The 27,340-nt window shown below is 39.4% G+C and overlaps 1 protein-coding gene across 10 annotated transcripts in view; it reads left to right on the forward strand.

The window, feature by feature from the left end:
• Window positions 1–27,340, forward strand: part of KMT2C (lysine methyltransferase 2C) — a 198,749-nt gene that overhangs the window by 36,518 nt on the left and 134,891 nt on the right. For all 10 annotated transcript variants that reach the window (XM_027686911.1, XM_027686912.1, XM_027686913.1 and 7 more), the window contains one exon: window positions 16,466–16,554. In XM_027686911.1, the coding sequence (XP_027542712.1) occupies window positions 16,466–16,554 (89 nt within the window). The remainder of the gene's footprint in view (window positions 1–16,465; window positions 16,555–27,340) is intronic.

Below are 27,340 nucleotides of genomic sequence, written 5' to 3' on the forward strand. Positions count from 1 at the left end.
TGGAAGCTAAGCCTCAACTTTTGTTTTCATTTTTGGAAGAGGTAAACCCTCAACATATCTGCACATTGGGCCATAGAATCAACTGTAGCAAAATAAGGTGTTGGGGTGTGTCTGTATCTAGGGAAGGTAAAATTTTTGGTGTTACTGTTAATTTTATGTTTCCCTGGCATCCTCCCAGAGCTCTTATTGGGAGGAGCTCTACTTCAAAATGCTGTACTTTCCCCAACAAAACATTATTTCCAGCTGTTCAGATGAGGGAAGTATCCCTCAGGGACACTGAACCAACCACATTACCTTTACTGTAGGATCCAGATGCAAAGAAGAAAACCAATATTTGTTCCTTTATCAGATGACTTTATGTGCTTGTTTTGCAGCTTGTAGGCCAGAATGGGGCCTGAAATTTCTGTGTGTCTTAGATTTTCTCCCAAGTCTTTAGAATTAAAGTATCCTAGAATATCTGTATGCTGAATGCTGCAGCTCCTGGATGATGCTGTGGCTTTAAGTGTTCAGTAAAAAGGGATGTCTGGTGGAATCTGTCATTGAAACAGAGCAAACACAGGTTAAGAGGAGAAGGTGGTGAAGGTTACTAAAGGTTTCCCACCTCATCACTTCTGGGGACCTGTTCTCTGGTAATTTACCTCCCCATGTTTTGTTAGTAATGGAAACTTTTTAGTTAGCTTTACATTTACAGGGCATTTAAGGCCACGGTTCCAGAGATCTGTTCTGCTGGCAGCAGTGACTTGTGCAATCGCCTTTTATTGCAGCTGCTGAACCCTGTTCCTCTGCCAGTCAACTGCTCCAATGCCTGCGTGGAGATCCTGGCTGTGAACTCCCTTCTGCCAGTGTAACCTCAATTTGTAAAGGGTACATGTGGCTTACGTGTCACTTCAGGTGAATGTTTGACCGTTGGCCAAGTCCTGTCGGTTTTGCTTTGACCCTTGCTAACTTTCCCTATAAAGCTGTTTTTCATATTCCCACTGTAAAATCCTAGTGTTCAGAGGAGCTTTGCTTTAAAAGGAAGAGGTCTCATCAATGGCAATAAATACAAATAAAATTTTTTTATTATTTATTTAGTGGTCTTTACCTTTTTTAGCTTTGAGGTCAATATTTCCTTTCATTGTGATATAGTTCTAAATTTGTAAACTTGTGCTTTTATTATTCTAGTTAACAGAATTCTTGCTAATAGATCTTATACAATTTTAACCATTGTAAGTAATTTGAGATGTAGAATGGTTCAGATATGCAGGAAAAAAAAAGACATACAAGAATTACAATTTATTTATCAGCTAAACTATGTTGATATGAACAACAGGCATGTCCATGGGACAGTGCTGTTTTGACACAACAGTTAATGTTCACACCTTACTTTCAATAAATGCATCAAGGGGAAAAAGTGTTGTTGGCAAAATGTGGTAAAGAATTGAGCATAATTAAAGAAAAAGGATATTCAAGGTTTTGTATAGTATTAACATCTTTATCATGTCAGTAACATATAGTCAGCAATCAAATATCTCCTGTTGTGCCTGCATCTGTTTTACCTGCTAGTAAGTTAAACCTTCCACAAGTCAGGGCATGCCATGTCTGGGCTACACACTCATCAGATTTAAGTTTTACAATGAATACTGTTACTCAAACCTACCTTAGTACTTTTCAAAAGCTGAGATCCAGTAACCCAGCTTTGTGTTATCTTTGTGAGAATTTTGTGCAAAAAAACTTGCTGAAGATAACAATAATAGATAAAAAATAGATTGCTCAAGATAACAGCTGTCTGAAGAATTCATGTTGTGAAGTGTTAGTGCTGAGCCTTTAAGGATGAGAAAATAAGGGTTAATAATTCATATATTTTACTTATGGCACTTGCAGCGCAATTTACAAAATGATAGGTGCAGATATTCTGTAAATGTTTTGTGGAAATTTGTCTTGAAAAATCAATACAAATTGAGCTGCAATTCCAGTGTGTTTGAAATTGCTTGTATCCAAGAAACAGGGAATGAAACCCATCTAAAAGATCGGAGCTGGGTGGAAATAGTTAATGGCAGACTGTAGGGATTAGTGCTGGGCTCGGCCTTGCTGTTGTTAATGAGCTGGAAGAAGGTGGAAGCAGCCAGTTAATGGTATTGACAGACAGTGTGGAGGTAAATGGATTTGTCAACACAAAGAGGGAGAAAACAGAGAAGAACACAGGTTGGGAATATACAAAACAGAGAAGAAGGAGAAGGACAGTTCCCCCCAACCTCCTCTAACGTGAAGCAACGTTGAGTCAGTCAGGGCTTGTGGGGTTTCCAAACACTGCGTTGATGAGAGGGAGAATCTTGCAGTAAAATAGTGCTGAAAGGGCACAGCAGATAAATGAATGTTTTTTGATCATATTTTAATTACTTCAAATATGTGATGAAGATGAATGCATTACCATTTATTTTTCAACTAGACTGTGTTGATGTGAACAACAGGCGTGTCCACGGGCCGGTGCTGCTTTGGGGCAAGAGTTAATGTTCACACCTAAGTTTCAATAAACACATCATTGGGGAAAAAGTATTGCTGTTAAAACGTAGTAGTTAAAAATTGAGCACATTTAAAACTAGCAACTTTCTACTTTTATGTTAAAAATATTAAACTTATCTTGTAGGTAGTGGTGTAACGGTAACTGCGCCTTTTGGGCAGAGATTTTTTTTCTGTGTTCCAGGAACTTTGAAAACAAAGTTATACTCAGAAAAGAGAGGGCAATTTTATAAAATAGCGTTTTCCAGAGATAATATCTGTAGTCCACAGTGGACGAAAACATGTAATAGCTATTATCATTCTAAAGAACTAAATAAAATTATCCACTGTTGAACAGTCCCAACTGTAACCTCAGCTGCTCTGCAGACACAGACATAGAGACCAGACTAGCAGCATTTACCAGCTGCGTGTAAGAGCTACACTGCACGTAAAGGGATTTCACATTTTATTATGTGGGAGGGATGATGTCAGTTTGGTTGATTATGCCCCTTTCAAGCTGCTGTGATAATTACCTGCTTGTTACCAGAAGTGTCGAACCCATTTTCAGTTCTTGTTTGCTTTTGCTGTCATGCCCTAATTGCTACATAATTTTGTCCCTGCCAATTACTACCTTGGAGTTGAATTTTACGGTGAAAAAGTTGTAAGAAGCAATAAAGTAATTGTTTTTTACGTCTTGTAATTTCAATAGGATATTTTATTATGCTACAAAGTATATTGATATACATGATGCTCACTTCTGTGAGACACTGAAATCCCATGGTGCCCTCTGAAATGAGAATGTGGAAGGCATGACTTTTGGGGAGATATGGATACTTTTTATTTTGGAAATAAATTTATTTACTATGTTCCTTAGAGGCAGGAACTCTTAGGTTTGCTGGGCTATTTTTTTTATTATTATTCTTTCCCTTCCTTTTCATCTTTTTATCCACTATGTGAGTTTTACAAGTTGCTTTTGATGTAGATATTAGGTCATCTGATGTGATTCTTTGTCCATCGTTTCCTGTAAAAATGTAATGTAAATGGATTTCTCTAAAGGTGCTGGGCCTAACAGTGTTTTATATTCTGATTAAAACTATTTGTTTGAATTATTCAGTGGAATAAAGCCTGCAGTAATTGGGTTAAGCACTGCCTGACCAAGCACTTTGTTGTCTTTGGGAACTGTCATCGCCTTGCTTTGGGTTTTTTGGGTGGTCCTCCAGCAGTGAAGTCTGGTATTAGTCAATATTAATAACAATTACTGCTGTTGAAATCTGTATATGGAATGACATGGATGAGCATAGGGAAGAGGCAGAAGGGGGATTTGGATTAAGCACAGTTAAACAAAACGCTCTTCAGAATAAGGAGAGAGATGGTGTCACCATGGGTTTAGGAATGGGGCTGCTGTCCAGAAAGGAGCATTTCTGGCAGGAGATTTAGAGTGTGGGATGTTTGTGGCTGTGCACTGAAGCTCTGTTTATCGTAGAGATTGTGGGATTTGCTGCTGCCATTTCAATGTGATTCAGATATCCACAGTTGAAAGACTGAAATATTGGCAAAAAGTCATGGAACGGACCAGAGATTATAGAAAGCTTGGAGAAAATTTCTTTGGGGAGAAAGGTAGAGGTGCTCAGTCTGCTTGGCTTATGGGAGGATGGGGAATTTAAACCCTAAAAATAAGTAGAAGTTTGAGTTAAGATGATATCTCCAGCAGAGAAAATACTGAGTTCTTAAAGGCTCCCTAATGTAACAGGAAAAGGGACAACAAGAGCCAGGGGTTGAAAACTGAAACCAGAGAAGTTCACAAAGGAAATGAGCACGAATTCATAAGGAGGAAAAAATGACAAAGGGAATGGCAGAGTGAGTGCCTTTCTGAAAGATGAGCTTCAATCAATTCCAGGTTTTGAGTGATAGTTATGGATATTGGACTCACATGGATAATGATTCTGGCATTGTGTCCAGTGAATCTGTGAGCAGTTGGACTTCTGTTTTGATAGCACTCCCTGTAGCAGTTTTTCCAGGGATGGTGTAGCGAATGTTGAACACCTTTGTGGTCAAAGATTCTTTTCAAATGTGATCTTTAATACATTGATTGCAAAAGACAAATGGTTTCTAAGGTTCTGAGGACGTGGTGTGTACCTCAGTTGTAGCTCTTTTGTTAGCATAAAGGCTTTCATGGTAATTTAAGGGGAAATTTCAGTGTGCAAAAATACAGGGAAAAAATTATGCGAAAGTAATACTGTAAAAAAAATTAACGCATTTAATGCTGAAAGTTATATATAACCAAATTATGAACTAGCCCCTGCTCTATCCTGTCATGATGCCAAGACAGTACTTGGGTGTATCTGAGTAGCCTTAGGGCCACTAAGTTACACGTGTGTGCTTCTCTGTCTGTGTCATCTTCACAAGTGGTTGCCAGTGTAGCTCTTTCAGAGCTACTCTGCCAGCTTTTGATACCTGAGAAAACTTCTGAAATGTTTGATTAAGATAATTTTTGAGGCTCTGTGGTCTGGTGAGTAGAACTGAATTTTCATGCTGTAAATGTTAATTAGAAACATATGTGTGTATGTAAAAAGCAAGCTGAAATAAAAGTATAAATATCTAAGAAGCTGTCGTTCCAGAAGGTCTGTGCTCAGAAAAGATTAGGTAAATATACAAATAGTCCCATTATAAATCAACTACAGTATCATTTCTGATTATCTTTGTTACTTGTTTTTCTGGTGGCTTGTGGAAAAAAGTTAGGAAGCAAGGGATTTGGATTGTAATTTCCAAATCCTTTTAGACAGCATTACTTGCACTGTCACCAAAAGAAGCTTCACTCACTTTATTCCCTCTCCTCCTTCTCTGGTAACTCTTTCCTGTCACTGCTGTTCTCCCTGACTCCTTCCAACACAAACATTCGTGAACCTCTAATGAATGAAAAAAACTGATGTGGATGAAAATTAGCTCTTTTGCTGGGTGTGAATTCAATGAGTGTTAATTAAACTTTGTTGTAGCATTGTTTCTAAGTCTTCAGGTGAGCACGTTTGAATCTTGAATTTTTGGTGTTTTTCTCCATAGTAAACATAAATTTTGAGGGTTGGTTTCCTGTTGCCTTAAAAACACATTTCCTTGCCTGTCTGAACTGAGGATATCTGTGGACCTAGAGAGAAGTTGCAGAACCTGAGGGCCTTTTGCAGCTTTCTGGGCAGTAGCCAGGGTAAGCTGACAGCCTGGGTGTCCTTGGGTGGTGGCCTCAAAGGAACTTGACCTGGAGGTATCAGTTGGTCCTCTTGGATGACTTCCATTGTAGTAGTTGCTGTAGCAGGGTTCTCTGGGTACGTGCCCCTCTCATGTGACACAGATACAATTTTGTTTATGACTCTGACCTGTATCATATGACGTAGGCTGAGCAATAAATCACTCTTTTGCTGGCAGTTCAGTCACAGCCTGATCTCTTCTCCTGCTGGGGAAGGTGGGGGTGTGAAGATGATCAAGTAGTAGAACTCCTCTAGCATCAAGTGCTGGAAAACCCATCTTTTTATTACCTGAACATTTTTCATGTTTTTATTTAAGGGTTTATTAAAGGAATGAGGAACTAAGAATTTTAAAAAAAAAGTATAAAACTAATAGCTTTAAAAAAAATACCATTAATCCATATATTTAATCTTAATGGGCTGAAGACTGGTATGGAGAAAAAATAGCACCTTGGACCACTTTGTAATGGTCTCAAATAAGAGGAAGCAAAATCTTGAGAACATCAGTGTACAGCAATGATCATTGTCCCAGTGATCAGAAGTTTAGAACAGAAGTTTAGAAGTTCTCTGTTACAATTACTTGAAGCTCTTTGTAACCTACCTGTAATTGTCAGAAGGCAAATTTGTGTCTCCAGGTTAGAAGGATCCTCTTCAGGGATGGAAAACAGGTGTTGGCACATTTTTGTTAGCAGAATGCAGCATTTCTGCCTCATCCATGCCCCTGGAGATTGATATGCCTGTTTATACAGAAGCTTTTAAGCATGTTTGAAGATTTGTATTACTTATGCTTGTGCTTCGGAGTGTTGCTTATTATGCTGCTTGTATTGTTGTTTATATTTCACAATAGTATTTCCAGGAGTTTATTTACTCTGGTATAAAAATAGTTTCCATGATCTGGCTTTTAGGATTTACGTCTAGTTTGAAAACAATTTTGTTAAAAGAAAAACAATTCATGTGAATTAAAAATGTACACTGACACCCCATCTGATTCCATTGCCCATTTTCTTTCTGGGTCTATTTTTATCCTTTCTGAGGTTTTCCAAGCCTTCTGAATAAGTTTTAATGGATTTTTAATTAGCGAGCAGATCCTGTGTTTTTCCCCTTAGCTTTCCCAGCTTTAGCAGTTTTATTGAAAGACAAATATTTCATAATACTTGTTGACATTATCTGAAATAAAAATGCATTTCTTTATAAGGAGCACTAAGGGTGGTAACAGATGGAAAAGATACGTGGTGATATGACATTCATTTCTGTTGTGTGGTTTTTTTCCTGTCTAAATCCATTTTAGATGGATAATGACAAACTGTAGTTGACATGCAAGAACTACTTTTCTTACATGCCATCAGTTAATTTGAGGATTATAAAGAAAATTCTATCTGATGAGTTGTAGGCTAGCATCTTGTTTAAAAGCAGGTTATTTATATCTCTCTGGGTACTGCCCATGTCCTGATCCCTCTAGTTTAAGCTTAAATGCTTGTTCAAGATTAAAGCTTAAATACAGTGATAGTGGTGTCCATGGGTGGTTCTTTGCCTTTGTAAACAGAAGTTCAGGTGAAATTGGTGCACGGACACCTTCTTCAGGAAATGCTGTAACATGCACCTGAGGGACAGACAGATGGGCTTTTTGTGATACTGGTGGGATCAGATATATTTCAAAAGCATAAGAATGAATGCAGTTATTTTCCATGCAATCTACAGGAAGACTGGTGTTTGCTATGAAAGACATGAGTAAAATTGACTTGAGCCAAAGATACTGAGCTTTATTCGATGAGAAAGCATGAGATGCTCTGAGTCGACTGATGCATTTTGATAAGATTTAAGGTCTGGAAACCTCTCAAAATGATGCTGTGTGAGTGGGGTTTAGTTTATCTTAAATAAATTGATAGAATAGTTGAATATTTGCATCCTTTTTTGAGTATACTAGCTGAATTAATGATGAATAAAAGCAGTCTTTGGAGCTCTCTGTGATCAGTGTATGCAGATTGTACTTGCTGGGTATAAAAACACTTTTCTGAGTCAAAACTTCAGTATTAGGTTATTTTATTGTCTGTATACCTGCCCTGTGTGTGGCTGGGTGTTAAGACAAGCAGCACAGCCTGCACCTGCAGCTAATATATCCAATGAGAATATTTAACTTAAGAAAACAAATGAGAGAATCTTCACGGTGTTCCTGTGGTAAGACTCTGTCAGACTGCAAAGTTCCAAAAGGAAATCTTTGACTCTTAATTAATGGTGCTAAAATTACAAAAATCTGTTCACAGAGACCAAAACTTCCACCAAGTTCCAAGTACTTGACAGCTGTTTCTCATACGTGATGACTCAGATCTGCTGAATTTTATGTGCAGGATCTTGAAATCACCAGACATGAGAATTACAGCCCTTACCATTGTATTGCCACCTTTAGTCAGAAGAGGAGTAGCAGGCAAATCCTGCAGTGTATGAAAGAACAAGGAGCTGGATGATTCTTAAAAAAGACACGAGCTTGGTGCTCTTGTGGGTAAAAAATTCTGGGCACCATGGCTGTCACAAGATTGGAGAAGTTAAAACTTGCCATAGTCGTCGTCATGGAGAAACAAATCTTGTGTTCAGATCTAAGTGGATGCTTACACTACCCATCAGGAAAAAGCAGTGTTTGATGCAGTAGCATATTTTAATGCAATTTTATTTATTTAGAGGACAGAGGAGTGTGGACACAGTGTTGGATGGTGCAGGTGCACATATGAAACTCTTGCAAAGGTTAGAAATTTGTGGGTTTGGCAATGCCCATGGTCTCTCAACTGTTCATGTTGCCATTTCATGCTCTTTGCCTGTCAAAGGAGAACACAGGAAAACATTCAGTGGACTTGCTAAACATTATTTAGCAAATTAACCGAACACAAACTGCTGTCTGAAGGAATCATAAGAATAGAGCCATTACCAAGTCTGGAGCCAGGTGGAACTCACTGGAGTTGGAAACATGCAGGTGGCTGTACTTGTAGCTCTTGGTGTCTAATTTGGTTCCAGAAAAAAATATTGCTGCAATTTTAGTTTGTTGTTTTGCATCATTTTGTTAGTGAGGACGGCCAGGTGCATTGGTAACAAATGTATATAAAGGATGTTGTTTGTGCCAAACTGCAGATATATGATGTGTTGGAAGGTCATAAATGCATCCAGTTTTTTTTAGTTTTATTTTTTACTGAAATATGTATAATCATTAAGGTCTGTATGTAAAGTGTTTTGTGTTACAGAATAAAATTATACAGTCTACCCATCAGTGGGAAGGTGGTTCTTGAGAAAGAAGAACCTGTAGTAGTTTTTGGTGCTGTACATTGCTGGGTTAATGTGACATTTAGTTGACTGAAAGTAATTTTCACTTACAGAATTTATAGATGTCTAAAAAGGCAGTTTGAAAAGTAAAAAAAGAAAGCTTGAAAGATCTGAAAGCATTTTATATGATTTCTCTCCCTGTTATTCGAACTGTTTCCAAATCTGAACAGTTCATACAAGTAGATGAAGCAACCTGGTTTCATACTTTTAACATCAAACTCAGATTTTCTCATGCAGTGGTGTCAGAAGAAGGTGTGCAGAAGTACATTGCAGTGCAGTAGCCCTATTGTCAATGTTCCAGTCCATAACTGGCTGTAACAGAGCTGTAACTTCGAGGGCATTTTGTGGGCTCATGTGAAAAATGCATTATTTTATGTGCCTACAACTGTTACTGAACTGTTAATCGATGATACTGAATCTACCTGGTTTGATCCTTGGCTGCTGTGACCCGCTGTCTCTCTTCCCAGCCCACTGAGGATGTTCCCAAATGGGTAACAAGTTAGGAAGAAGATTTCATGGTCTTGTTAGTAAGGCTCTGTTTCAGCTATGATAGTCTTCATCTGCTTTATCTTTTAAAAGAGCAGTTCCAGACTCAAACTGAACAACTATGAATAACTTCAGGGAAGAGCAGACAAAATGCTGCAGACGGTCGCTTTGGCCAGACCAGCCTCATCACCCAACAGAGTGTAGCTTCAGGCTCTTGGATCTGGTGGCCTTCTGCAAAATTGAGTTGAGATTAAGGTTTTCCTACAGTGAGATGACATTCCTGTTGCAGTAATTATGCCTCTTTGATTTGGGTAGACAGTCCTGATGAGTGCCTGCAGGCAGGACATCCTATTTGCCTTTTCTCAGTCTCCCATGGAAAATAATTTTGCTCAAATATGGGCCTGAGAACCCCCACAGTACAACCATTATGCAAGGACAGTTGAAGTTGAAAATACAGATAAACCAAACTTCACATTTACTTCAGAGTACTGATTCATTTGGCATTTAAGTTGTTACAACTGCGCAATGCAGATTCGTTTTGACACTTCTCTCCCAACCTCTCAGGGCAGCCTTGTTTCTTGAAGAGCTCTACATTTATCAGTGGGTTTCCTTTGTATTTGCTTCCTTTTTGTCAATAGTGACTGCACTGTAGAATGACAGCAAAGATGCATTTATGACGTTCAGTACAAATAATCTTTAAAAGACTCCTATTTGCATTTGTTTGGGCAGTGTAGGGAATCTTTGACAAATCTCCCTTTCACGGGGGAGCACTGGAAAAGTTTAGCTGAGAATCGTCCAGCAGAGGTAGGTTCTTTTTATGCTTTTTCTCAGACATCCCTGATCTCAAAGGCTGTAATATTTTTTTTAGGTGTTTATTGCTCTCAGAGGTAACAGTATAAAATATAGATGTGAAAAAGTTTGAGCTGTGAAGATGTTACAGCCTGGGTGAATGAGTAACCTTGAGTGAATGAATAATGTCTTTTAGATCGTTACTGGTTAGAGGAGGTGTAAGATGGGAAGTTGCAATGTTTTGGTTTTAAACGTAAGCTGGGTCACTTCTTTGATGTAGTATTTTTTGAAAAGACTATTATGCTTTATAAATTAGAAGTATTAAGAAGCACAATTTTTCTTTGATTGTACCAGGAGACTAATAGGCAATATCGAATATAGTTTTGAGATCTTTTAATAATGAAACTGAAGGTTGAGCAAATCTGATTCAGTAGATGCTAAACAAAAAAGCTTTCCTACAGTCTTTCACTTCTCTCTATTACTGAAAGTTCAATTTGTTGTCGCCTTTTACTTGTAATGTTTCTGCTGCACATCTTTCCCATACATCAGGATTCCTCAGCCTGTAATATACACATATCTAATATAAAAAGTAAATAGGAAGAAACTACGTCACATTCTTCTTTTACCACGTGCAAAAGAAAATATTGTGGAGGGTGAGGCAAGTGCATAAAGTATTTTCACCTGGTACTGATTGGTCAATTAAAAAATCCTGTAAAGAATCTTTTACATCAGAATAAGTTTGAAGTTGGAGTCAATATTGAAGCTGGACTTTCCTATTTTAGGCTTGTTAGTTTTTAGAGTTATTGAAATTAGTTTTCACTAGCTGGCATCTGCCTTGTTTCCAGAGCGCCTTGTTCTTCATTTTATATAGACTTGGATGTAGAACTTCCACAACTCTTAGAAGTAATAAAGACTAAAGTAGTGTACAGAGAGGGGAAAAAAGAACCTTTCCTTTATAGGTATGTTCTTGAATTAATTCTTGCTTGCTGTGGTTCCCTTCACAAGGGGCTATTAGCTGAACCTTAGGTATTTTAGCTTCTGCTTAAGCACAGTTAAACTTTTACAGCTGCACTTACCACTTACGGTTCAGTAGTAGTGGGAGCTTGTGCTTTTGCACACCTGTTAAAAAGATTCCCGAAAAGAGAGTAACAGCTTTCACTTGTGAAAGGACCTGTGAACATTAATTCGTTACCAGCCGTGCTGATGGCAGCACTAATTGAACCTTTTTATAAATCATTCCTGTACCATCTTCCAGCGTAAGGCTGTGGACAGATGTTCATTTAACAAGACATCTGTGCTGGTTTAGGATGTTACTGTATCCCAGATGTTACACTGCTTTTTAAGGTTATTGGCCCTGTTTTATATATTTAGTACCATCGTTTTGCTCCATGGTTTGCAAAGCGTCGGAAGGGAGGTAGTTTTTCCCCTGAATGATGTAGAGCTTTCAGCATGTGGGAAAGAGGGGAAGACTCTGAAGTGGCTCGTATGTACCTGTTTGCATAAGCCTGGAACAAAATGCACTGGATTGGCAAGGTAGTTTTGATGGATGGTCTGAACAGTCACATGATTTTGTTGGTAGCAACTTAGGGAGGACTTGCAGAAACCGGTGTCTGGCAATAACTTCTGGGTAATCATAAACCAGCAGCCTGGCATCTGAGGATGGTAGCTTTGTCTGTCATTTCATGTGGTTCCAGGAAATGTTGGCCCATGGCCTTATTCCTGATCACTTTGTGGAAAGAACGAGTAAGATCCAAGATGTCCTTTTGACCTACATTGTACTGGTCCAGTTATGGTGCTATTGATATGACCTTTAAAAAAATCAAAACAAAACATCCAAAAACACACCCCAACCATGCAGAAAAGAGAAGAAAAGAAGCAGTATCTGATTGCTGTCAGATGAGTAAGATACTTTTCCATTTTCTCCCGGCGTTGTGCATCCGTGCTGCTCTCCGTGCATTCAGCAGAAGCCTCTCAGATGCCTGGTGATCTCCCAGTGTTAGTGAAGCCATCAGGGCTTTCAGAGAGCCTCAGCAAGGCTTTCCCCCTGTGCAGAGGGAGTACCTAATGCTCTGCTGAGCCCTGCTAAAGGTTTTTCTGGGCTTTTTCTTTCTCCTCTGGGCTAAATTTAATTAGTTGCTTATCCAGAGAAGAATTACGAGATTTTTGTTTACTATGGTATATTTAAAGATGGAGATTAATGAAAGGCATTAGCTGAAAAAGCTAATTGATAAAAAATTTAGGAGTAGGTCACAAAGGATTTTGATAAATGACTCTGTTTTATGGAAATATGAGTCAAATTACTGTAGACAGTAATTATATTTAACTGGAGTCCCATATTAATAAAAAAGTGTAGTTTTGTCTTTGTTGTTGACTTTATTCCATGAAACGCTGAATGTGCCTTAAACACTTCAAGAAGTTACATTTCTCTCAGTGGATCTGTTCTTTTAAACAGAAATAGATGTGCTTTTGTTTTTTCCTTCTAAATTGAAGTCTGTTGTAGGAAAAAGGCAGGCGAGGAAGCCATCGCAGAGACCTTGGCAGCAGTTCAGCCGCTTACCAAGCTCACTGCCTGCCCACTGACTAATATTTATTGTTTTCTGGTGGAGTCCTTATGGGTCAGGCCCTGCCTGTACATTTTGTTCTGGGTTTGTGAGCCCTAGGAGACGTGGCTCATCTGCGTTCAATACTTCTGCCGTCGCGAGCTGCTGGCGTTAGTGTAAAAGAGTGTTATAATTACCCCCCACCCCAGTCAGAAATTTTGGGATTGAACTTCGAGATCTAGAGCAGAATTGAGGTTATAATGTTCAATATAGCACTTATGGTTCAGTGCTGTCTGGCTTTGTGTGAGTGTCGGGTAATAGTCACGGGCTGTTGTTCCGTAATAAGGCAGCAAAAACTGGCCCAACCCTGTCTTGCCCCCACAGCCTTTTCACATCCTCCTTCAGAGGGATGCACTGGAGAAGAAGTAGTCAAGTCCCAGGCAAAGAACAGAGCACAGGTTGCTTTTCCTGCTGTATTTAAGGGGGAGTAGAATAAGTAAATAGAAAAATAAGAAACTAACAGAGTTTGTCAGTAGAAAAATGTAGTGTTATACAAACCAGCCAAAAACTTTGTGTATAAAACTATTAAATAAAATGTATAAACTTAATGCAAATAACACCAAACAGTCCATTCTTATTACAAATGCTGATTACAACCATTAGGTATGGTATATGGCCTTCTTAAACAGCATTTGCTGTGGAAACATTAAATTATAGTTGTCAGTGCAGTGTATATTTCACTGTTTTCTGACTTGAATTATTTTTTTCTCTAAGCCAAACATAAATTTGTAGGCTATAAAATCTCTTCTGATGATTGGGAAACAAATGTAACTAGCAAAAATAAGTTAATGATGTAATCTGCCATTTTTTTCACCGTTTCTTCAGTTTTATTTAAAACCTGCACAGCATTATGAAGGCTTTTTGTAGAATATTTGGGGGAGGGGAATGGCAAGAAAACACCAGACATGGTTATATCTTTTGCTGAAGGAAGCAATTACGTTTAATTAATTGAAACATCTGATTTTCCTTGGTGTTAAATAGGTTGCTAAAATACGGTAGGGAGTTCAAGGAGTGAATACTGCTCTTGTTAAAATTTTTAAAAAGTCTTTGTGAGGTGCTTCGGTGTTTAATAGAAAATCTAAAACTGTATGTAAATTATTAAATAAACATAAACAATCGTCATCTTCAACTGTCCAGCAAGTTTCACCTGCAGGGTTGTGTTGAGGAATACTGAAAAGGGGTACTTTTGAAGAAAGCAGAATTATCATTTAATGTTTGTGATGATTTCAAAGGAATCCTTGTTTAGTACTGACTTGTAACTTTGCACTGCAGTCGGATAGTTGGTAGAAGAATAATTGGGATAGGATTTAGAAATAATCCCTCTCCTTAGCTGGTTGTGTTCTGTAAAGCTTTTGAGCATTCCTTCCCCAAGGAAGTGATTTCACTTACCTACATTCCCATTCTTTTTCTTGGTACTGAATGATGTCCTGGGATGTTGTGAAGAACTGGAAGTAATTTAATACCTAAAAGCTTTTTTTTTTTTTTAATTAGCTGCATTGTTTTTGTGTTAGAAGGATGTCACCTTTCTTACTGTATCTCTGTCCTGCTGGATGAGCCTGTTTTATCCATTGGGTATGATGTTCCATTTGTTCTACTCCCTACTCTTTGTTAGGGATGGGAATCCTTCTGTGTGACCATCTCAGATGCTGCTGCAAGAAACATTTGTGTCCTTCCCGCTTCCAAAACGCGTGTCTGCACTCCAGCCAGCTCAGTGGTCACTGTCCTCCTGGATGGGTTGATATGGTGTCTGAAGGGAAGAGTATAAGACAGTTTCTTCTGCTGGCTGTGCAGTTTATTCTGGTTTAAATATTTGTGAAACATGGGTTTTAAGATACTACAGTGGGAAGCTTGTAAAGTGGCAAATAACTGAAGGGGATGCTGGATTCTGTCTCGTCTAAGGCAGCTATTTCTTATTTTGTGTGTTATGGATATGCTGTCAGTGCTTATGGATAAGCAGGCAAAGGGAAAGATAACCTTGTAATCCCTTGGGTTCCCACTGTGCTCACATTTTTCAGCATTATCCTGAACAAATTTTATAGGGATGCCAAGAAAAGTCCTTCTGTCCTTCATCTCTTCTCACTTTTTTCTTCCCCCCAGCTCCTTTGTAAATTGAGTGGGGTTTTTTTTCAGGCTTTGTTTTGAGCCTCATTTTAATTCTTTTTTTCCTGCTTTACAGAGGCAAAAATGGTTCCAACACAATTTGAAGGGGTCGTCTTGTTAGATAGTCCTAGACAGTCAATCCTCTTCTAGCAGGAGAGCAACCTGTGTAGGCTCCAAAGATGGTTCCAGTTCTGTCCAGTTCTTTGATCCAAGAGAACCAAAGGCGTTGCACGATAAGAGTTTATTTTGTAGCTGATTTAGCAGATCTAGTTCTGCGGAAGTAGTTTGGGTAGACCCAAGTACTATAACAGACTGTACAAAAAAAGGAAATGCTGGTTTTGGAATGATTTAATCGCTTCAAAAAAAAAAAAAAAAAAGAAAAAACCAAACCAACAACCAAAACCTTTTTTCCCCGATGTAGAACTAAACCCAAACCTTTCAGAGTCCTCTGTGAAAGAGGAACTGGAGCGGTTTTGTTTGGGGGGGAGCAGGCGGGGTGCCCGTGTGCTGCCCTGCCTGGCATCCCGATTCAAGGCATGCTGGTTGGGTGAATGGTTGCCTGGGAGCTCTGGGACATTGGAACTGCCGAGATGCCCCAAACTGCTCAAAATTTGTGTACTTGGAATCAGAAGCTCCCAGGGTCCCCCAGGCTTTCCGTCAGCACGCCAGGCGGGTTGCCAAGTAGCCTGAAAATTTGGGAGGCGAGGTGCCAAGCTCTTGGCTCCCTTTCAAATGGGCTGCTGAACAGCTGGGAATCTGGATGCCTGGGCTTCTCAACAGCCCACCATGATAGTCGCTGAAGAGCCAGGCAGGGAAAAAAGGCTGGAATTTTGTAGCATAAACCTGTCTGCTTTCCGTCAGACCTTGGTTGAAATTGAAACAAATCTGCCAGGTATTTTAGGTTTGACAGGCTGTCCTCACGTGATGACTTTTTTAATGTGATGACATCCAGTCATCTCTCATAACATTTTACTTTACGTGTCAAAATATTTGTTTCACTGCAAATAATACGTGTTTCAATTTCATTGCCTTAGCATCATTATTATTCTATAGAAATTTCATCCAAGGATGCTCTGGATGGATCGGTCTCTATTTTGTGGTAACTACTGACCAGACTTTGGATAGTGTTCTCTCTTCTCTTATGTCGAGCAAACAGGGTTCCTTGTGTCTTAAAATCTGCCTGTTTTAATCCATTGTTTGATCAGTAAAAGTTCATTATTTTATTTTTCTTCTGAGAATAATCAGAGAAACTTGAAGGGCCAACTGCTGATTCAAGTGTACCTTTCTGAGGGCATTACCTAGAACAGGAAAAAAGGGGAGGAAACTTCTGATTTGTACGAGACTGAAATCATGGGTTAACTTAAACATTACATAATTTAGTGCTGACATTTGTCCCTCAAAAAGAAAGTATTTAAATCCTAATTTTAAAAATGCTTTCTGTCTAAAAAGAGTTTTTCCTTCTTATGTTTGCAGGCCTCGGAGTAGAGGAAAAACTGCAGTGGAGGATGAAGACAGTATGGATGGTTTGGAGGCAGCAGAAACAGAAAACACTGTGGAAACAGGTACTGAGAGTATAGTGCTGATGCTGTCTGGGTACTGCTTCTCTCTCAGAAATGCATTTCATTAGGCAGGACTTTGGTAGACAAGAAATATTTCTTTAGTTTTGTAGTACAAGGTGTACATTTGGGCAGATATGAAAGTAAAAAACCTACGTTATTTAAACCTATGTTTATTTTAAGCTATTTGAACCTATTGTTTTTAAATAGTTTAATGGGAATGCCTTTTTACTGTAGATACGTAGAGGTTCTTTTTCTACTTTTACAAGGCTGTATCTAACAAAAATAAAAGCTTTGAAGTGGTGGCTGCTGTTTGTGGAATACCTGCCAAAATACACTGTTGCTTATTGACCTGTATCTTCAGATAACTACAGCAGATTATATACCAAAGGGATAACCAGGATAACCAAATGTTAATTCTTGCTACTGCTGCTTAGGAAACAGGATAAATCTCTGTTCTTGCTTTTGTAAATATTTGTTGTGGTGGTACCCAGATGCTTCGGTTACCAGAGGGAGCTCATTGTACTGGACTGAGTACTGTTGAAACAGTCTGTGATTTCTGTTCTGGCAGTTCAGGAGCCTAAAGAGACAAGCAGATGAGCCAACACACGAGATAAAGACCATGGTGAAGAACTGTCATCTCTTTGCCAGGCACATGTCTGTAGCCATTTGCCTGTTTTTAACCAGGGACAAGTTGCTGTTTGCCAGAAATAAACCTTAAAAAGGCATTGACACATAAGGGTTTCTAAATTTAATTAGATGGCCCTATATGTGTAATGAGAGAAGTGGAAGGAGGCACAGACACACGAACAGCAGACAGGTGGTCAGGGCAGCAGTGACCTGGAGATGCCACCTGAGTTGAGGGAGTTGTCTGTTCCTCTCAGAGCTGCAAAGTGAAGGAGGTAGAGTTGTGGAGTCCTTCAAGAGGAAGACAAGAATCTGTGCTTAGTGTAGATTTATAGGGAGAAGAAGTAGAGGACCTCAAAAGAGCCATCTTTGCAGCAACTTTTATGTCTGGGCCATGCAGGAACGTGGCCGCAGTGGTGACAGCCGGAGAGGAGGAGGCTGAACTTCTCAAGTGGATGGAGGATGAGCTTTGACTGTATCTGCTGGTCTCTTGTTTCCTACTTGCTCGATGGTCAATGATGCTGAGAAGTCTTTGTGCTTGTGACTCGAGGCTTTGGGGAGTGTCCTGAGTGTTAAGTCACAACTTGTGTTGAGTTTGTGTTGTGAATGGTATGTGGAGGGAGTCTGGATTAAAGCTTAATACAAGGATGTTTCATTGTTTTATTCTGTCCATTGTTTTTCTGCCCCTGCTGATAAACTGTTGGTGGTAGTGAACTTGGATGGACTTTTGCAGCTTCTACAAGTAGGTTAATAACATAAAAGTTAATAAAGTTCAAAGTGAAGAAGCTGAAGCAGGTGTTTGTGTATAGAAAAACAGTGCCCTATATTCCATTTATGACTTCCTATCCCATGTGTTAGAAACAGTCTTATTGAAATCAGCCAAGGGGACAGAAAGTGTTATTGTAAGTGATAAGTTTTGTAAATTTTAAATATGTTTAAAAAAAAGAAGAAAACCAACCCAAAAAGAAATACAAGCTTAACAACTGGTAACTACTGTGTAGGGAATTCAGTGATAGCTGTATTTTTTTGGCTTTTGTCATTATTAACAAAGTTCCTCAACAGAGATCTGAGAGCAGTTCTTGCTTCAGAGGAGAGAGGGACACAGATAATTATTTTTAAGGCTCCAAGACTGCATATAGATAAGTCTCTCCATTATCTTCCATCAAAATCAACCTGGCTGTCACAGAGGGCTGGTGCTCATTCTAAAGGTACAGGCAGTAGTGGAGCACTGTGCTGGAAATCCCAGTGGACAAATACTCCTCTGGGTCTGCCACTGGAAGAAGTGATGCACCACCCCTTCAGTGCTGAGCCCAGGATGGATCTGCAGACTGTACTCCTAACTGAGAATATGCCATGTAAAAACACATAGGTCTGAAATCACATTTTTACAGGGGAACCGAAATAGACTTGAAAGAGCATTATCATGTGGAGCAATTTGATAGAGACAGAATCGCAATTATGTTATTTTAAAGGTTGAACATCATGTGACTTGCTAGAGCTTTACTCATATTTGAAAAGACTGCCTCTAAAACTTATTCTAAGCACTTACCTGTGTTGGTAAAAAAGTGTGGGAGAAGGAGTAATCCCAGTTTGTTGCTCTGTGTGAAACTGTTTTAATTAAATTATAGTGTATTTGTGTACTAGTTTATTAATTTCTACTTTGACTAAAAAGGTATTTTATTTTGTTTTTTTGCAAATAGTGGACTTGCCAACAATTTTCTGCAGTAGTTGGCAAACCAAAACACAATATAGTAATATTACAGAACTCAAACTGAGATTGAACATCCTGATGTGTGACATAGTTTCAGTCTCTGTGTTTCTCTCTTCCATTATTTGGTTCATATGCTGAGAATAATCAGGAATTCTTTTACTGTGTGAGATTTTTGTTTCTTGTTTGTTTGGGTTTTTGAGCTTGTTTCTGTTTTGTTTTATTTATGGAGTCTAGCATTACTGGTGCCCTTTTGTGAATTAATTAAGTTTCATAAAATGAGAGAAGTCCATGTGAATGTTGTGTTCAGTATAATGAGCTCTGCTTTTAGGGGAGGGAGCAATGCAGGAGGAATGAGAACTCTCCTCACAGGAAGGGAAAAATGAGATGCCCCATATAATCCCACTTAAAGAAGTATTTTCTAGCTGTCAGGTCTTTTATGGGGAAAAAAGCAGAGGGTGTGCAAGTACCAAACATTATTTTCATTTGTAATGTTGACACAAATGTTTATTATAAAAAAAAAAGGCAAAGATTCTTCTTGAAGGGGCTCTTTTGCAATGCTGAGGCACAGCTGTTTTAATTGCAGTTCGGGAAACAAGTTGCTGCCCTTACCAAAATTCTGTAATCTCCCATGTAAAAGGAGGCAGAATTGGAAGCCAAGCAGGGGAAGGCGTGTGCTGCTCTGATCATTTCAGTATGGCTGGTTATCCCTGCCAACCACCGTGATTCCTCAGCCCTGGCTGTTTTCTGCCAACTACCAGGTTCACTTTGGTATAGAGGAATTCTTAAGAACGGAAAGAGAGCAGGGATTTGGAATTGGAAAAAGGAAATTTTGGAATTTATAAGGAAGATCTGTTTGGAGCTAAGTAAACTTTTTCTTGAAAAAGTGGTGCTGACAACTGCTTCTACTGAATCAGTAGATTTCAGCTTCTTGTAAACCTCAGGACAGACTCCTGTCCTTCACCCACCAGCCCTGTCTCTCTTGCTGATCCCTGGGCTCCTCCCTTAGTTTTGCTTTTCAGCTTCTTATTGGTCTTTCCAGCTGTCTCTTCCTTCATTTTTCTTCACTGTGGTTCCTCCAGTGATATTGCATTGATATTTCTCTGTCCAGCTGGTGTGGTTACATATCCTTTCCATCATTTTAGCACCCACAGCATCATAGCATGGTTAAGGATGGCTAGGACCTCTGGAGATCATCTGGCCCACCCCCTGCTCAAGCAGGGTCACCTAGAGCTGGCTGTCCAGGACTATGTCCAGACAGCTTTTGGGTATCTCCAAAGAATGAGACTCCACAACCTGCCTGAACAATCTGTGTAAGTGCTCAAGCACCCTCACAGTAAAAAAGTGTTTTCTGAGGGAACCTCCTTTGTTTCACTTGGTGTCCGTTGCCTCTGGTCCTGTCAAGACCTTCCAGCCATCACCACCTTCCACCTGTCTAGTTATCAGTAAAACACTGTAGAATAGTTTCCTGGGGAATAATATGTTCTCCTGTAGATCCTCTTGTGTTGTTCCTCTCTGTAAGAGTAGTTTTCTTCTGATGGGTGAGTCTCTAATGGCCAAATAAATACAAACCAGAAAATTGTGGAAAGCGTGTGGCTTTGTGCACACACTTATAGGCAAATATAGAACTGCTAATCTAAAGAAAGAAAGAATATACTAAATACCTCATGATATGCTTTCTGTAGGTTTGGTGCCCCTTCTGCTATTAGTGAAGACTTGGCTTCTGCTCCTTTTCCCCATCTTCTGTTAGCTTCAGCAAGTTTCTGTACTTGGTATTTTCTTGGCTCTGCATTTCAAGTTCAAACCAAATTCTATGTGTTAATTATTTGATTATTCAATTTTTTTCCTTTGAGAACACTTGTGAAATATCTCAACTCATCCTAGAGTCTGCAATTCTTCCCGTCTTTGTGTCACATAAAAATGTTGGGATTCAGATATTGATCTGGGAGAAATGCGATAAAACAAGTTTCTATGAACTGCTGAGCGTCTTGGGAAATTAATAGTAAATCCATCAGGTATTCTGTTTACTATCCATACCATGTCAACCAGGTCTTACAGCACTGCTTTCTGTGAGACCCTCACCTCCCCATGGTGTTTGGAACTTCAGAATTGATAACAGATAGAGCAGCCTGGATGATTTTATCAACCAGTATCTCCTTGCCTGCATTATTGTCATTAGTAACGTTATTACCAGACCCAGTGATGTTGCCTGACCAGTTGATTTCTTGTTGGACTTCACATTAAATTCCTGAGGTTGAGCCTTCCTCTCATCAGTCTCATTTGTCTCTGGGCAAAGCACAGAAGAACCAGAAACAAACACTTCTCAGTGATGGAAAGTTATTTATGTAGAAGCTGCCAGGGAATTTTGGACTAATTCAGAATCTCATCAGCTTTGAAGCAGCCTGAAAAGCACTTTTATAAAGAAAAAAAAATCTTGCCATATCCTACTTATTAGAGGAAATACAGACATTCTTTGCAGTGACATGAACAATACTGAGTAGAGCCTCTCATTAAGACAAAATAAAACACACCTGAGAGCAAGTCCTGGTTTGGGTGAAGCAATGGCAAAAGCTCTCAGCCATGTGTTAACACCAAAGTTGTTTTAAAATCCACTTTGTGCTTTTCAGGCAGATACTGAGGCCTCATCACTTACTACTCATCCCTTCTAAAATTAATGAAAGGAAGAATTTACTCCACTGAGGACTTGCTTGTAGATTAAATTTGTCCATAAATATTTGCAGCAAATATGTGCTTAGAAATGCATTTAAATATGTTTCAAGGCAATTAATATTCTGTGTACTTATTAGAAAAGGAGTAGTTTATTCTTTCTAATGCTGCTGACTCCTACCTGTCCAGCCACTGGAAAAATTAGCAGAACTGAAGCATGTTGTTGTAATTATTGTAAGCATCTTATTATTTTTGCATTATATTCTGGTAATTTGTTTGTAATGAGGAAAGCAAACACAAGAGGAAGTTATTTGATATTTGCCTTTAAATCATTACAGGCTGACTCGATAATACTATTTATCATCATGCAAGCTTAAAATGGGCCATTTAGAAAAATCTGATTTTTTTACCTTCTGACTGATATCTCTGTCTCAGGTGTTTTGAGAGCTGATGGAATCTGTTATTTCCGGATCAATTCTACCTTCACTAAGTTTTTCATCGTGGAGGTTATTTCTGAAAGGCAACTTCTTTTTTTTTTGCTTATTTATTCAATACTGCTTTTGCAGTTTTGGTATCAAACTGTGCTTTGTTAAACATAACCAAAAGGTTTTGGAAATTTTCAAAGACCCAGAATATTCCACTTTTCCATTACCTGGAATCTTAACCCTGCTGCTGTGTCATTAATGACATGATGGGAGAGTTGATGTTGTCATTACCAGTCAAATATATTGAAACAGTAGCATGCGTTTCCTCACTGGAAAGAGGGCTGTTCTGTGTATGTTGTAGTTCACAGAATGGTTTGGGTTGGAAGGGATCTCAAAGATTATCTTGTTCCAACGCCCCTGCCATGAGCAGGGACACCTTCCTTGTTCTGTGACCATGTCTTAGTTTTTAGTGATGCTGTGTTGAGCCTGACTCTTCAGTGTGGTAGAAAAAATATTAGAGAAATTCACTGCTGATGAGTTAAAATCATATATAAACCAGGCTGGTGTTGGAGTCCCACAAGCATCGACCCTGCTAACCCTTTTCTAGGTCAGGTACAAAGGGGAAGAAAATAGTGGGTAAAATAAACTTATTTAGGGTAATAAAAGAGGTGCCCACCTGCAAGGCACTGGAGAGTGACCATAGAAAACGAAATGACTTCTAAATTCAGTAGTAGTGCCTGTAAAAGAACATACAGGGGAGAATCACCATCTCAATTTTATATAAACAAAAATCACTCTCAAATAGCTATTGCTACCTGAGCAAGAGGTGCTTTAGTTCTTCTGAGAATTGCATGAGCTTTTAGAAGTCAAAGAAGGAAACAAATTCTAAGAATTACTGGCACAGGGATAAGCAGAATAGAGCATCAGTGAGGGTTTTTTTTTCTTTTTTTCTGTTGCTTTATAAATCTTTGGCATCACTGCATGCTAAATGCCATGTGCAGTTCTGCTTTCTCTTCTCCAAATGGATGAGCTGTAATTGGGAAAGTACAGGAAAGGCCAACGAGTACGACAGGAAGAAAGTAAGAGCTTCTGTGAGGGGATCAGTTGAGGTAAAAGCCTTCAACCTGAAGTGATTTCACTGAGGAGGAATTTAATAGGGTCCCACAAAATGATGAGCGGTATGGAGAAAATGAACAGGGCACGGTGATTCATTGTTGTGCAACACAAAAATCAGGGGACATCCAGGTCGTGTTCAGAAAGCACAAGGGCCAGGTGCGTTTGCACTTGGCATTTACTGCAGTTATAGAATTCAGTGCTGCTGGATGCTTTGGGCATGAACAACTCGACATGGGTTTGAAAAAGACCTGAACAAACCAGTGGAAAAATAATCAGATGAGTGCTGTTGAATACCACTCCTAGCTTGGGAAGCTCCTCGGTCATGGATCACTGGGAGCTGGTTACCCGTAATATGGTGTCATGTTTTTAGAGTGAACAAAATTGTAGTTTAAATGGTCCTACATTGAAAATCTTATTTTTATTTTGTAATTGACAGAAAATTTGCACACAGTTATTTTCTGTATAAATTATATTTAACAAATAAGAGTTCTATTTGAATAAAAAGTATCAAAATACACAGTGGCATGTACAAAAAAAGAACAACTGTAGGCTTTCTTCTCTTCTCCATATAACACCTGTTGCAGTAAGTAATACGTGGAATGGTTTGGATTGGAAGGGACCTTAAAGATTGTTTGAGTCCAACCCACCTGCCATGGACAGGGACACCTTCCACTAGACCAGGTCACTCAAATCCCCATCCAACCTGGCCTTGAACACTTCCAGGGATGTGGCATCCACAGCTTCTCTGGGAAACCTGTGCCAGTGCCTCACCACCTTCACAGTGAAGAATTTCTTCCTAATATTTAATTTAAACCTACCCTCTTTCAGGTTGAAGCCATTACTCCTGCAATGTCCTTCAGAAAGGTTAAAAAAATAGATAAGTAGTGGTTTTACAAGAAACACGTGCAGCACTAGCAAAAACCCCCCAAAAAACCACTTCTGATGTGGTTGTACGTTTTGTTGTTTGTTGTTGTGAATAAAATATTACAGTGTTCACCTAAGATGAAATAAATGTGCCTTTGTCCATGGAGAAATGGCTCTTGCATGTGGTTAATATTGTCACACTTAAACTCCGGTTTGCTTTTTCCCCCTCTGTCTCCCATGATGGTTTTCAGCAGATGAGAATATGTGGCTACAAGCTCGGTGCAGCCCAAGTAAGGGTGACCATCACCCTCTGTGGGGCCTTCAATAGTCCTGAAATTGTGCTGGGGAGGTTTAGATTAGATGTTAGGAAAGATTTTTTTGCTCAAAGTGTTGTAAAGCGTTGGAACAGACTGCTCGGAGAAGTGGTGGAGGCTCCATCCCTGGAAGTGTTCTGAGAACTTGTGGATGTGGCATTTGAGGACATTGTTTAATGGTGAATGCAGTGGTGCTGGGTTGATGGTTGGACTTGATGATCTTAAAGGTCGTTTCCAACCTTAATGGTTCTGTGTTTCTATAACATGCCTTGGCTTGGCTCCCTGTTGTCCCAAAGGGTTGCAGGTGATCTGCAGGGGCCCAGTTATCTGCAGTTTGTCTGTTTGTCCCAGCTGCTAAAACTTGCACATATGAAGTTGTTGTATGTGAAAGATTCCTGATCCTGAGTGATTGCTGCATGTGCCAGTCTGACTTCTCCAGACCCTGACAGGAAGAGTGGTGTTTCTATCAAACTGTGTCCAGAACAGTAACAGAATTATGAACTCTGACTAGTGCAAACTTGTTTTGTTCCTAAATTGAGTTACTGAGTGAAACTTGGTAATTACAGTATTGGATAGTGGCATGGTTTATCCCAGCTTTCAGCTAAGTACCTGGGTTGAGATTAATACAGTTTAATAATTAAAATGATAATGATGATGAAAAGGAGAAGGAGAGAGAGGAATAAAACTCAATACAAACAAGTGATGCTCAACACAGTTTCTCAGCACCCACTGACCAAAGTCCAGCCTGTCCCTGAGCAGCCATCAGCAGCTCCTGCCCAACTGTCCCCAGGCTTCCAGTATCTAAAGGGAGCCTACAAGAGTGATGGATAGGACCTTTATACAACAGCATGTAGTACACTGGACAAGGGGGAATGGATTCAAACTAAGATGGAATAGGTTTAAATTGGATATTAGAAGGAAGTTCTTTTCTGTGAGGGTGGTGGGGTATTGGAACAGGTTGTCCAGAGAAGTTGTGGATGCCTCATCCTTGGAATGTTCAAGGCCAGGTTGGATGGAGCTCTGAGCAACCTGGTCTAGTGGAAGGTGTCCCTGTCCATGGCTGGGGGATTGAAACTGGGTGATCTTTAAGGTTACCTTCAACCCAAACCATTCTGTGATTCTGTGATATACTGAGCATGATGTTCTGTGGTATAGAACATCCCTCTGGCCAGCTGGAGTCAGCAGTCCTGGCCATGTCCCTCCCGTATCCTTGTGCACCTTCTCCCTGGGCAGAGCACGGGGAACTGAAGTGTCCCTTGATTTAGAGTAAGCACTACTTAGCAACAACTAAAACATCGGTGTGTTACCAACATTTTTCTCATCCTAAATTGAAAACACAGCCCTGTACCACATACTAAGAAGAAAATTAACTCTATCCCAGCTAAAACCAGGACAAATAGGCATTTTAAACTGATAGTTTGCATTCCTTTCTTAAGACTTCTTTTCATATTGTTACTACATTGACCTGGTCTTTCATCTGTCAAAACTACTAGGACTAGAGCGTTGTGGTGATGTTTGTAGGTCTGTAGATCCCTGCAAGGCTGTGTAAAGCACCCTGTCCCATTGCCTGTTTTCTGACACAGCACCGCCCCTTCCCTGTGCAAAAGTAACTGCTGGTTAAAAGCTTGTTACTCCCTCTTGCAGAACATCTCAGTAAGCAACAGTTTGAGACCCCTGGAACATCCCTGCTGTGTTTGGTGATGCTGGTATTTTCCAGCCTGCCATACTTTCTGTTCTTGTGAAACTTTTGGAAGCTCGTGACATTTGGTTCACTGTCTGCCAGATCAGCAGTAGGTCTGGCAGTAAAGCCCCAGCCAGTAAAGTGGTTTAACAGTCAACTTGCTGCATCTAAACAGCAGTAGAATATTAATTTTATGTTTGTGACAGCTCTTTGGTTTTTCTTTTTCAGTGTCACTATATACTGACGATTATAAGATTTTAAAGAATTTTTTTTGTGGTAGAACTCCTACAGTATTTTCTGGTTTTGACTTGACAGGTAGTTTTTGACTATTTAAAAGAAAAATTTTTGGATATGCTGGTGTCTTTTCGTTGCCTGATTGTCATGGCTGAGCCCACATATTTATCTCCTTATCTTGTTGCAGCTTTACCCAAGTAGCTTGCAGAATAGGGTCTTGTGATTACTAGAAAACAGAAAAGGATTGTTTATAACAAAAGAACATTTTTAGATATTTAGTCAGTGTTGCTTCGTCAGATTCCCAAAGGAATACTGTAAATTTTATCAATCCCAGTGACTTCCCTGCATATCTGTCCCTTGTCAATGGGGGGAATTTAATTTTTTTCCCCTACTATTTCATATCTCCATCCTTGGAGATGCTCAGAAACCATCTGGTCATACTCCTGGGCCGCTGGGTCTGATGATCCTGCTTGAGCAGGGCCTTGGACAAGGTGACCTCTGGGCTGCCTTCCAGCCTCAGCCATGCTGTGATTCTGTGAGTATTACCCAGGCTGTAAAGCATGTGGAAGTCTCAACCCTTTTGATGACTCATGTGGATAGGAACTTTACTGCTTGTAGTATTGGGAGATTTCTTTTAAACTTAATAAGAAAAGAAGGCTTTTCTGTCCTCACTAGCCAGGTGGGGAAGAACTATGGATGTCATTGTCTTCAAATAATAAAAATTTTTTAAATGTAAATTTTCCCAGTGTTTTCCTAATGTTTTAGACTAGTGACATTTAAAAAAGAATTTAGAGACATTTTGGAATTGTGGAATTAGCTTTTTTAAATCTCATTCCCCTCCTTAACTCGTTATGCATGGGCAAGACTTCCATTGTGCCAGAAACAATCATGAAGATTGAAAATAAAGCCTTACACATGAATCTGCAAATGAGCTTCATGTTTATTAATCATTCATGGTTCCTTCACTCCTAGTAGCTTCAAAGTAGGATGCCATAACCAAATCTGATGAGTGTTCATTAAATATATTGGGCCACCTGCTTCCAAGAACATCTCTGAGGCGTGTCTGAGGTGTGCCTTTGCCGTGCCAGTGCTGGACTCCCATATCCTAAGAGTTTGACTCATGAAATGCATTACTGCTGTTCTTCCTTAATCTTCT

Source organism: Neopelma chrysocephalum, unplaced genomic scaffold (genome assembly GCF_003984885.1).
Source record: "Neopelma chrysocephalum unplaced genomic scaffold, ASM398488v2 Primary Assembly neopelma1_72, whole genome shotgun sequence".
Classification (NCBI taxonomy): domain Eukaryota; kingdom Metazoa; phylum Chordata; class Aves; order Passeriformes; family Pipridae; genus Neopelma; species Neopelma chrysocephalum.